The sequence below is a fragment of the Camelina sativa genome, chromosome 15 (assembly GCF_000633955.1).
Source record: "Camelina sativa cultivar DH55 chromosome 15, Cs, whole genome shotgun sequence".
Classification (NCBI taxonomy): domain Eukaryota; kingdom Viridiplantae; phylum Streptophyta; class Magnoliopsida; order Brassicales; family Brassicaceae; genus Camelina; species Camelina sativa.
In genome coordinates, this window is record NC_025699.1 from 30,277,372 (window position 1) to 30,290,735 (window position 13,364).

The 13,364-nt window shown below is 32.5% G+C and overlaps 1 protein-coding gene, 1 long non-coding RNA gene and 1 pseudogene across 2 annotated transcripts; all 3 read right to left on the reverse strand.

Annotated features, from left to right (window-relative positions):
- LOC104747930 lies at positions 3,978-5,592 on the reverse strand. The gene is made up of 2 exons (XR_761275.2): positions 5,272-5,592; positions 3,978-4,235 (listed from the first exon to the last, which is right to left on the reverse strand). It is a non-coding gene; the product is annotated as an uncharacterized LOC104747930 (long non-coding RNA).
- On the reverse strand, positions 7,150-8,050 carry LOC104747931 (protein TIC 20-II, chloroplastic-like). The gene has a single exon (XM_010469639.2). The coding sequence runs from the start codon at positions 7,957-7,959 to the stop codon at positions 7,342-7,344; it is 618 nt and encodes a 205-aa protein (XP_010467941.1). The 5' UTR covers positions 7,960-8,050; the 3' UTR covers positions 7,150-7,341.
- Positions 11,244-12,781, reverse strand: LOC104748949 (annotated as a pseudogene).

Consider the following 13,364-nt stretch of genomic DNA (forward strand, 5'->3'; position numbering starts at 1 on the left):
GGAGAGAGAGAGAGAGAGAGAGAGAGAGAGAATTAAAGGTAGATTTATAGAAGAAATGTATGCTTCTGATGCAACACAATGATTTTATCTCACTCTTTTTTTTTTCTTGGGCAACTGATTTTATCTCACTCATGTGTTCTATAAATTAGTACTTCCAGACTACCCCGTAAAGTAACCATTTTATGGTAAATTTCAGTAGAATTAAACATATCAAGGTTTAAGGTTCGTCTAAACATAATACGGTATGCTTATATTATAGCTTACCAAATAAAGAAAAACATAAACTATTTGTGAGCATCACATCGCAAATTTCAAAGTTTTATTTCATTATTCTAAACTCGAGTAAAATGACATTAGTAAGGAAAAAAAAAAGAAATAATTAACAATCAAGCAGTAGCTGGAACCTCATCATCAAGAGGTGAAGAGGTTTTCTTCTTTGCAGCAACAAGTGTTGTTTGGTTTACAATATCCTCCAGCAGGAAACCCTAACTGATGGCAAAGTCCATTGCAGTCGGGTTAACAAAAGATCCACATACTCCAGGACACATCCGATTGTATATTTCAGGTCTTGCCTCTGAACCTGCGAATATTTATTACATTCATAGCCAAAAAAAAACTCGCACTGGTTAACATACATTGCATACACATTCGAATTCTTGGTAAAATAATTTCTTAAAGTTCATACATAACAAAATTAAATATATGACCAAGAAAACTTATTTTGTTAATTGTAAAAGATTACCTGAAATCAAAAGGATGAGAACAAGAGAAATCATCATGAGCGTATTCTTGCTTGCCATTATATTTTTAAAAAATTGTTTGTGTTTCTCTTCTTTGCGTGTCTTAGTCGTGTTATAGAAAATTAAACCATATAAAACCTACTCTATATATAGAGAGATATATATCTATATATATGTGTGTGTGTATAAGCGTTTATCTCAAATCCTCGTATTGATTTTGAATTTCAGTTCGAAATTAGCGGTATTTAATTGTGCAAATTACCAAAATGTAGAAGAGATTTTGTAAATAAATACTCTTTCTTTGTGGCTGATTCTTTCTTTCGAAATTCAAGATTCTGATATCTTTTGCCATCAGTATTTATTCTCTTAGTCCAAATATCTCTCTATCCAAGGACGACTGGACGAGTAGACTGGGGCCTATCCAAGCTGTTATTAAGAATAGTTTACGTAATAGCTTTCAAAAACATTATGATAGAAACTTTCTATCAAAGTCATTTTTCAAAAACAAAAAGCCCAAGTAAATATATAAAACGGTAAGAAAAAATGAAATGTCTAAAAACCATAGAAACAGTATACCATTCATTATTTAAAAATTTAATGATTGCAAAACCAGACCAAAAAGCTAACGAATGCAGGCCACGTCTTCGAATTCGAAGTCATAGCTACAAAAATAATGAATCGTCACTCGTCAGTCAACACTTCATCACCCATATAACTTATATATATTGTTGTGTCTAAAAAATAACTTTTTGTTTGGTTCAAACAGTCGGAACCCAAGCCACGGTATCTTGGAGAGCCAACCTTCTCAGAAAGCAAACATCACCATGCGTTTCTTACACGAGCTACAATCTCTATATATACCCTCAAACATATATGTGTCACATGATCAAATCTTTAACTAAGGGGTCGAATTGTTAGTAAACCCACGTTCATTCACATGTCATTAGTTCCAAAAATGAGCCAACCAATTTTTCTTATTTTGGTATAGGATTTGTTTCTTCATTATTATAATCTTGGTTTATCGTAGGTCTTTCATTGTGACCATGTATGGGTCAATGTAGTTATGTAATGGCTAAATGATGGTTGACATTATGTAAAAGTTTTACAAGTCGTAGATGGATTTTTTTTTATAAACAACACATGCCATTTCATACATCAGACGACCAAGAATCTTGGAATCCTGTTACAACAACAAGATGTCTCCTAAAACAAGTCACACCTACAACAAAAATATTGCACCAAGTGACCAAGAGCACATTACGTTTGGAAAGTTCCAAAAAAAGTAGCTAAAACAGAGACATTTGGACGTACTACACGTTGTGTTCTTTGGAATTTCTAGCATTTCTTTGGAAGGAAAGTGAAAATCTAGTAATTGGAATGAACATTTTTGGAAGGAAAGTGAAAATCAAGAGCTAGATTCGGAGTTGAGATTGTCACTTTGATCATCACTTTTGTAATAGTTTGGTCTTAGTAAAACTAATCATTACAATTTGTGGTGCTATCAGATTTCTTTATATCGTAGGAATCGTCGCAGTAGAAAATGCATGGAAATTGTGTGTACATTTTGGGGGAATAAAAAGGTAGATTTATAGAAATTATGCGCATCATAATGATTCAACCGCACTCATGTGTTCTATAAATTAGTACTTCCAGACTACGTTCCCGTAAATTAACCATTTAAGTAGAATCAAACATATCAAAGTTTAAGGTTTGTCTAAACATAATATGTTTCTATCATCACTTACGTGATCTGCTTATATCATCCAAATAGGAAAACATAAACTATTTGTCAACCTCGATCACATCGCAAATTTCAAAATTTTATTTTATTATTCTAGACTCTAGAGAAATGTCATTAGCTAGTAAGGAAAAAAAAAAGAACAAATAACAATCAAGCAGTAGTAGCTGGAACCTCATCATCAAGAGGTGAAGAGGTTTTCTTCTTTGCAGCAACAAGTGTTGTTTGGTTTACAATATCCTCCAGCAGGAAACCCTAACTGATGGCAAAGTCCATTGCAGTCGGGTTTAACAAAAGATCCACATACTCCAGGACACATCCGATCGTATATTTCAGGTCTTGCCTCTGAACCTACGAAAATTATTACATTCATAGCCCAAAAAGCTCACGCTGGTTAACATACATTGCATACACATTCGAATTCTTGGTAAAATAATTTCTTAAAGTTCATACATAAAAAGTTAAATATATGAACAAGAAAACTTATTTTGTTTGTAAAAGATTTACCAGAGATCAAAAGGATGAGAACAAGAGAAGTCATCATGAGCGTATTCTTGTTTGCCATCTATACTATTAAAAGGGAAGCATTTCTCACTAAATAGATATAAAGTTGGAGATTATTACATGAAATGCCATTACAAATAGAACAAACAAAAAAACATTATAAAGGGTAGCTTTGTATTAAAAAAAAATTGAAAAGCACGCGGATCCAATATATACCCGATCCGGAAGTTCTTGGGTTGGGAAGCATTTAATGCACTACGATCTCTTTATGTTTTCTATTCTGTACGATAAAACAATTATATGAAATGTATCCAAACGTGTTGGGCTACCCTTTACACAGGCCCAATTCAATATTATATGAAATGTATCAAAACGTGTTGGGCTACCCTTTATATGTAGATACTAAAAAAAGAAAGAGTAAGATAACAAATTCTAATGTTATGATTAGGACGTAATTCACGTTAACAAATACAAATCAATCATATGAGATCAAATCTACGAGTATATCATGCGACATAAATAAATTGACTGTAACAAATTAATTGATATACTTGCCATTAAAATCTTCCATAAATCTGAATATTCGCAAAATGCCATTTATGGCAACAAACCAATCTTGAAATACAATAATTAATAATTAATATCTGTGATGGGACACAATAATAAATTAGGGAGATAATTATGCTAATTTATTATACTACTGTAAATCAGTATTTACAGAGAATTAGGAACCAACCATATCAACACACTTTGACATTAAAACCCCCTAAAATCTTAATATTCAAAATATACCATTTGTAGCAACTAACCAGTCTTGAAATACAATCATAATTATATTAAAAACGGTCGTCGGAAAAAAAAATTGATATATATGAAATATTAACAATAACAAGTCTAAAACCTTAACAATAAAACTAAACCGATCAATATTAAATCTTGCGCAAACATTTACCAAAAAATATCATACCAAATATATCAATAATTGATTTCCCAAATGAAAAGATAACAGTCATTTGAAAATATTCTTAATATCATACAAAATGTATTGTTCCTCAATTCATTGCAAACAATTAGGAATTCTACGAAAATTTTATCCTTAACTGATTCAAATCAAAATATATATATGGTAAAGATTTAATTACCTACTTAATCATTAAATGCTATAAATACATGCTATTCATGAAGGCTGGATCATAGTACCTTCATACTTTCTTCACTTTGTTTACGGTTTCAAACGGAAATGGCTGCACTTCCTGCAATTTAAACCGTGAACAAAATATGTCATTCATACTCTAGAGAAACCATAGAAATGATTTTTTTGATGTTTCGGTAAGCTTATATTAATAGTTTGTTTTATTTACGATATTTGTTTTCATTAGTTTATTAGTATGTTTATATGCACTTTGCAGGAACCATGATTCATGGCACTGTTAAAAACAACAACTCAGCATGTTTCAGATGATGTGATGATCAAAGAGACCAAGTGTGAATCACTTGATGAGGTCCTATTATATTTAAAGCTTTATCTTCTTATATAATCGAAATAAGTTCCTAATCACATCTTATATTCTTAACAGGTTACTGACCATGAAAATTTACCATAACCAATCAATAATATGATTGGCAAGACCTATCTTTACTTGGTGTGTGTGGAAAGATAAATTTTGTGGGATGGGAAGGACTCCTACAAGGTTTCCAAGATACTATTAAAGTATGGCCTTCTACCAGCTGAAATTAACTTGGATTACTATTAAAGTATGGACAAATTTGGAATACTATTAAAGTCATTGATGATTCAGCTGAAATTAATGAATCCAATACCATGGTGATCAGGTTCTAATACAATCTTATATTCTCTGGTGATATGATCATTGTGGTAGAAGCTACTGTGGTTTATGTATAACTGAATTTTGTCTAATATCAGGTTTCACTCGCCTTGACTTATTTACAAGAGACTAATGTGTCTACGCTTCTAATGGTGAGGCAACCGAACAATCATTCACCTCTCAGAAGTTGTATGTTCAACCAATAGCTTGGAGAAATCTGAAGAGGAATTTGGTTTTAAGGCTGCTACTCTTAACTTTGAAGATAAATAACTCAATGATAAAACTTTGAAGGATCAATAACAAAGAAAACGTAAATAGAAATACCCGAATTTGTACAAAACGAAAAGGCAAAACTTGAATCTTTGAATGGAAGAAATTAATGGGAAATAGAGTTGAAGTTGAAGGATCAATTACAAAGAAAAATCGAAAAAAGGGTTGTGTATGCTCAGATTACAAGCAGTACCTTTGAGTGGTGGCGACAATGGTGGGAGCCTGAGACTTATCTTGAGAAGCACCAGATCCAGTCCGCATAAGAGGTGCCGGTAAAGGCTCGGAGTAGGAACTGTTGGATTATCATCTTTGATCAATCTTGTGCAAGAGAATCAAGCAAGAGAGTTAGTAAGAATAATCAATCTTTGATCAATCATTGAAAGAAGAAGAAGCGAAGAGGAGGAACACGAAGAGAAGAACAACCCACACTTTGTCAACGAAGAAAGGAAGAGGCCAGATGGGCCAGAAGCAAGTCAAGACCCAATTATTATTGGGTTTCGTTAGTTAAAGCAAAAACAAAGTCAATGTCTAAGTAGTAAGAGTTTTTACTTTAAATTGGTTAATACTAAAGTCTAAAGTACTACTGTAGGCGTACTGCTATATATATATTGCTGTAATGAACTTATCGATTAAGGAGACTGAGATCGGTTAAGCAAGTGGCTGACCAAAATCCTTCAGGAACCAGGACTCGCCGGAGCTTCGTCGGATTTGCCGGAGTCTCTTTGTTGAGGTCGAAGATTTCTACTTTACCAAAAATAAAAACTCATCGTCAAACATTGTCATTTCATTTTAGAGACTTCCCGTTCCAAAATAGATAAAATAATTCAAACTAACGCCGAATCCAAATTCGATTTAACACCCCTGATCAAACTGTTAAAATTATTTGGATTAGTTCTCTTTATAAAATATACATGTAACATCATTTGACATTTTTATGTAAATAATCTTTGTCTTTTAAATATAACTCTGCATGTATCCACCGATCCAAATCTAGATATTTTTATGTTACGTTTTTTTTCGGTTTTTGGTTTTTGTTTTTTTTTTCTTCCATCGGACCAATACAAACAAAAACAATAACACTGCGATCTATATCAATTGAAAACAATCAGCACATATAAGTTGGTATTCTTAACTTTTAAAAATAATATAACAGTTCAATATTATACAAGTCATTCAAGATATAAACTTCAAAATCTTCAAAAATGACTTTTCAAAAATCAGAACTCTGAAATATCAATTCTAAAACCTTGGAAAATATTTTTTTAGAAAAACCCCGCACGTACGTACGGGTCCAATCCCTAGTTGTATGTATATAGTTGTTATAGAAAAATTTGTTTGTGTTTCTCTTCTTTGCGTGTGTGGTCGTGTTATAGAATATTAGACCATAGAAACCTACTCTATATGTGTGTATGTCAGTATGTGGTATATAATAAGCTTTTATCTCGGATCGTCAAATTGATTTTGAACTTCAATTTTCGAAATCAGCGGTATTTAATTGTGTAAACCATCTTGCAAATTACCAGAATGTAGAAGAGATTTTTGGAAGGTAAGAAATATTTATTTCTTTATGTGGGCTGATTCTGTCTTTTGAACTGTCGAAAGTAACGGTTCTGATTTCTCTTAACATCCTTTGTTTCGTGATCTCTCGTGAATCTTCATTTTGTATTCTCTTAGGCCAAAATTATTCTATCCAAGGACGTTCATATATAATTCACAACATGTCATAGGTTCCAAAAATCAAACAATCAAAATTTTTCTGATCTTGAAATAGGATTTGTTTCTTGAATATAATTGTTGGTTTATCGTACGTCGTTACATTGCAACCATATATGGCTAAGTAAATCTTTGGCCAAGGGAAACCAGAACTCGGGACGAGTGAAAATCATTTGGAGTTTGGGACTGTCACTTTGATCATTACTTTGTAATTAAATAGGATACTCTGGTCTTTTATAAAATCAAAATCAGATTTCTTAGGGATTGTTTGATCGTCTCAGTTATGGCATCATAGGAAACTCCCACAGGGATGAGTTTATGCCAACAAATTTAATAATCTTGATTGTTTTCATATCACTTGGTCGATCTGAAAAAATTATGATTCAGTCTCATCATACATGTGTTCCAAATTACTCTCACAGGTCTTGATTGCTTCTGAACCTAAGCTATCAAATTTATTACATTTCATATAGCCCAAAAACAAAAACTTACACCATCATCATAAGTAGTTTAACTAACAAACATATATTAGAGAAGCTGAGCAATAATTTTAGAGTTGTCTACCGGCGGCATCAGCGACAAAGGGAATGTAAGGTGTTTTACCGACTAAGCAAGACAGGACTCCATAGACAAAACACATAGAGCTGAACACGAACACACCCGTGTGTCCCCACATCATAGCCTTCATCCCAAACCCGCCTCCTTGACCCGGATCAAGAATCCGGGTCAAGAGAACCGGAACAGCCAGCAGCACATCAAGCGTCACGGCTTGCATAGCGTTGAACCTCACGTACCTACTGAGACTCGTGTTCCTCACCACCCCTAGGTACAGTCCGAAGAAGGCCACGAAGCTCGCGTACGGCACGGATCTGTACAGGTTCAGGATTGGGAACACTGGCTCCATCAGCAGTCCAAGTCTAGGATACTGCGCGAACAAGAATCTCCCGTACTGGAGCGAGTTGAAGAACGGCAGCGCGTACGAGGCGATAGCTATCACGCGCTCCGTCGCCGGCGTTGGGTTGTATGAGGCGCGTGTCGTCACGGCTCTCTTCCTTGAGGGGCAGGGGATGGAGACGGTGCTCGATCTAGGGAAGGAGAGGCTGTGGAGTAGTGGTCTGCTGCCTCTGGGATTTAGGATTGGCTGGAGAGAGATGCACATAGACGCCATTTTTTTCTAGGGATTTGGCGATGGAGCTACTAGCTAGGATGAGTCTGGGCGGCCACTGGAGGATTTGGATTTGGACAACAACAAAGAAGAGCAAAACTAATACCCAAAACTCTGTCGTTTTGCCTTATGGTGTTTGCCTATTGGGCCGACCTATCGGTCCAGATGTTTTCCTTCTTGCAGCAACATCAAACCACACATGGTGTGATAAAAAGTCAATCCATAGGCTAAACCAAAATAAAATTGCCGGTACAGAAAACTACAGTAAAACCTCTATAATTAATACTCTATAAATTAATAATCACTATAAATTAATAAATTTTATTGGTCCTGAGTCGAGACAGTGTAAAAAATAACAAAATTCGATAAAATAATAAGATAATAATTTTTTAGAAATCCACATGTAAAATATAGTCCCAACAATATCATAAATTAATAATCATGTAAATTTACAATATATATATATATATTAATGTATATTTCTCCTAAAGCTCATATCTGTAAAATAATTGCTATGTTGTATTTTTAAACTATAATGATATAAAATATATAACATGTAATAAAATAGCAAATTTTATAAGAAATATTCAACTTCTAGATATATAATACTTACATTTTGATAGTTTGATAGACTATTAAAATACGATAATTGATATTATTCATTAATTTGAATTTATGTATGTGTATAAATGAATTTGTCTATAATACTTGTAATTTATTGTCAATAATGTTTTCTAAATATTACAAATTCAATTCCAAAACCATAAAATTTACAACATTAGAAAGTCTAATCTTATTTTGTTTAAATTATTTTAATTCAAAATTTTAAAATAATTTAAAACTTAAAAAATATATGTGTAAATTAATAATTATTAATTTACACTATAAAATAATAATTATTAATTTATAGATAAATTAATATCACTATAAATTAATAAAATATCATGGTCCCAACATTATTAATTTATAGAGGCTTTACTGTAATTGTGATCTAGTAGTATTCTTATTGAAAGTGCAATTTTTAGACATTTTTATCTTTTTAAGTTTTAACGGTTAATAGGAGTTTGCATAGCTCAACGATCTTATACACATCACAAGCATATCGTATAGAAAAATGCTTTAATCCTAATTATTTTCTAAATATAGACATCAAGGATTAGAAATGTAAATCTACTAGATATTCATCCGCGGTACACTTTGGATCTTTCTAAAACTCTCATAATTCATAACTATGTTAGTGAAAGTGACGTTCGAAATGTTTTTGAAGACCGCCCAACTACAAAACTAGTCACCAAAAGATTCTCGATCTTCACTTTCTTCACTTCCAAAGTGTTATTTGCTTTGGAAGCGGTAGCATATTGTTATCAAAATAAACATAGAAATAGTATACCATTAATTATTTTAAAAACTCAATCCTGCTAACAATTCACACATAGTGTGATAAAAAAAGTCAATCCATAGGCTAAACCAAAATAAAATTGTCGGTACAGAAAACTAATTGTGATGTAGTAGTATTCTTATTGAAAGTGCAATTTTAAGACATTTTTCTCTTTTTAAGTTTTAACGGTTAATAGGAGTTTGCATAGCTCAACGATCTTATCCACATCACAAGCATATCGAATAGCAAAATGTTTTAATCCTAATTATCTTCTAAATATAGACATTAAGGGTTAGAAATGTAAATCTATTAGATATTCACCTGCGGTACACCGCGTGACTATTTTTTAATAAAAATAAATTATTATTTATTTTGTAGATTAACTATTACTGATATTTAATTTATATTTTATAAAATGTACAACCTTACAAATATAGATATATATTAGTTAGTGTAGAAAATATTTTGTTTGAGGTTTATTGTTTTATATTATATGAACAATAACATACAATTAAATATTGTATGTATTTATATAATTAATTCTTATTGTTTTGTAAAATTGGAAACTTAATATTAATAAAATTAATTATAAACTTAATACTTAATGTTAAATGGAGTGGTTCCTATTGTTTTAGAAATTTTATTAGGAAGGCAAATCTTGTTTTCCAAAATCACAACTTAATATTAATTAATTAAATAAAAAACAAATTAATAATTAATGTCAATGGCATGATTGTAAATAGGCACCAACTTCAGTATTTATTTGTTAAATGTCTCAAAAAATGTATATATAGATTGGCGAAAGTAAATATCATTATTTTAATTATCCTTTTATTTATGTTTTTAGTTAATATTGTTTTTAATAATTAATAAAAAAAAGTACTTGATTCTGAAGAGGTCGGTTCTTCCATTTGAGTGTATTCATTTGAGATTCTTTCATTTGAGTATATTTCTCATCTCATTTTTTTCTAGCAGATGGAAGATAGTTATGAAGTATCACAAGACTTCACAATTAGAGATAAAGTCTTCGGTTATCTATAAAAACAAAAATGGTATATTATATAATAGATATGAGCTAAGAATAAATCTATTGACCAATAATAAAATGATTTGTTCTATTTAATACTAATTAACTCCTAAATATAGATCCATTGAGAACAAAAAAATCCAAAATCCGGAATCTTATTTTCGTTCACGGAAGACATTGGAGATTGGAGATGTAAAATTTTCAGATAAGAATATTACCAGCAAGACTTTCTTTATATTTAGGAGATAATTAATAGTAAATTGCATGGTTATCAAAAGGAATAAGCATTTTAGCGACCTCGCCCTTTCAGCAGATATCAAAATTAATAATGTAAAATCTATTGGGCGAAAGTATATATCAATAATTTAATTATCCTTTTATTTATATATTTTCATTTTCTCTAATCGCCAGATTAATATTGGAGGATCTTTTAATATTTAAGAATTTCTTGAATCATATTGTTGATATACATTTGCTTGACACAAAACTCCAAATTTAAGGAAGGCTTTGCATTAATAGAATAGAGTTTACATAGATTTTGGATGCAGTTATGTTGTGGAGTTTGCTTTGGAAGCGTAGCACATTGTCAGAGACGATCTTTATCAAATTGTATGAATGCTGTACGTAATACATCTCGATAGAAATCTTCTTTCGACATCAAAAAAACACTTTTCAGAATCACTAGTGCTCAAGTAATTGAATGTCTAAAATACATACAAATAGCTAGTATACCATTCATTATTTAAAAACTCAATCATGCTAACAAACCAGTGTGATAATAACCATAGGAGGCCTCTAGTACAGAAACTACATGCTGGATTTCCTTCCCTGTGATCTAGTCCACAACATTAGGGGATATCACAATGCTACATACAGCTCTCTTTAACGGTTTATAGGAGTGTGCATGCGCTCAACGGGACATTACAAGCGTATCGTGTAGCAGAATGCTGTAAACATGTAGCCCCTGCAAAACGTTACATAAACAAGGTTCAAGATTTTCTAACCCATTAGAGTCGAGGAACCGCAAGGTTTGATATGTGATTATCTATAACTTACTATTGATGGAATTATGTTGACTTAATGTAGATTCTGGGTGGCTAGCTTCAGCTTTTCATCAATAGGACCACCTTCTACAACAAGGACTTTCTTTGTCTTCTCCATCTGATTGTAATAATTCACAATGTTCTTTATTTTATGCGTAGGCAAGGCAATGCCAAATCATCAAACACGAGGAGCTGCATAAATTTCCTCAACCATCAGATACGATAAGACCAGTTTAATAACAAAGGCACAGTTATGATGGACGATCAAGAGCACAAGTTATGATTAAGAAGAGAAAGAGACTGACTTTTCCTTCGGCGGCTCGAGCTGTCAATGCTATTTTCAGTCCAAGCCGTCGGACCTGCTTATTCATCTTTATCGCATGGCTTCTCGGTTTAGGTTCATGCATGACACAACCACCTCGGAACTAATGGTTCAATAAAGTTCAATCAGAGAGCTAGCTATATATGATGGCAAGAAACCTTAAAAAATTAAAAAACAACTGATTTACCTACGGACCACGCAGTGTACCATGTCTAGCTCGACCTGTACCCTTCTGATTCCATGGCTTTCTACCAGTTCCACTAACTTCACTCAATGTTTTGGTCGAATGAGTTCCCTAAATATCAATCAACAAATTGTCACACACTTATTATATTGATTCTTTGCTTATGACTAAATAAAGGCACTGTGAGATAACTGAATTAATTACCTGCTGGCGTTTAGCAAGCTGCCATCGGACGACATTATGAATGATATATTTCCATGAAACCCTTGTCCTCGTTCTGAAAATTTGTCACCGGAATGACCAAGTCTTGATATTGTCCTATGGAAAGTATCGATACCAGAACACATGTCCAGAAGTATTAAAAAGAGAGAAGCAATAAGGAAAACATCATTGTTCAGAGATTTTAAACACGTCTCAAGCACAATCACAAAGTAAAGCGAGAACATAATAGAGCCACCAACACAATCGAAACACTAGCAACTAAACCTAATAATACCTTCACGTAATCATTAAGTACATTTCTCTAACACAATCACTCACTCTCCATTTCTCCAACATACATTCCCAAGAAATGAAACGAAACATAGACGATACCTATGGTTCGGTTCGGTCTGGTGTAAGCACGGTCTTTTGCCTAAGTAAATCAGAAGGGAACGTATCATAAGGAGTCAAAATAGAAGTCGAGAGCTTTCGGTTGGAAAATAAAGACTTGTATTTTATTTTCCATCTACACCTTAACCCAATTCTTTATCTTTTGCTCTAATTTTTTATTTTTCATATGTTTTTGTAGCATTCCAATGTATATAGCTTTTCTTTTCGAATATCGCCTGCCATGTTGGCTCTTGATGGTAAATGTACAAATAATCACCATATTAGCTATTGCAGATGGGTGAAGCAAATTTAAATATGCTTTGTATTATGGCCATGGTCATCTCATATAGTTTACTAGTCTTATATAGAGTTGACATGACTATGTTTGGAATAAAATTGCGTATATAATTTCTAGTTGCAATAATTCATTTGAAACTGTTTGATGGTAAACTGTAGCTTTTTTCTATTCTGATGTGGCTAAGCAAAAATGATGTGATGATATTAATGTGATACAAGCCGTTGGGAGGGTATCTATAGCTTTAGTGAGAACTTGCATCAAGAAAGAACGAGAGCTCATAAATGTAGCATGTTACATGTGTATTGTTGTATTCCATGGCTTCTTTGACCTCATCAACACATCAAATGTTCTTGCCGCTCAAACAAAATAATACATTCACATGTGCATGTGATTGGGTATATATGTGTGGGGGCTGCGGGAGAAGAAGTTTGAAATAAATTTTGTTTCGATAAATTGAGTAAATATATATTTTAGTTGGCTCTATAAATATTACATAAATTACAATGACATTTGAACATAGAAATTTATTTGTAAGAGCAAGTTTATTGGGGGGGGGGGGGTTCAT

What these genes read in the sequence shown, in the direction of transcription:
- LOC104747931 (XM_010469639.2), bottom strand. Translation starts at nt 7,959, where the DNA reads ATGGCGTCTATGTGCATCTCTCTCCAGCCAATCCTAAATCCCAGAGGC.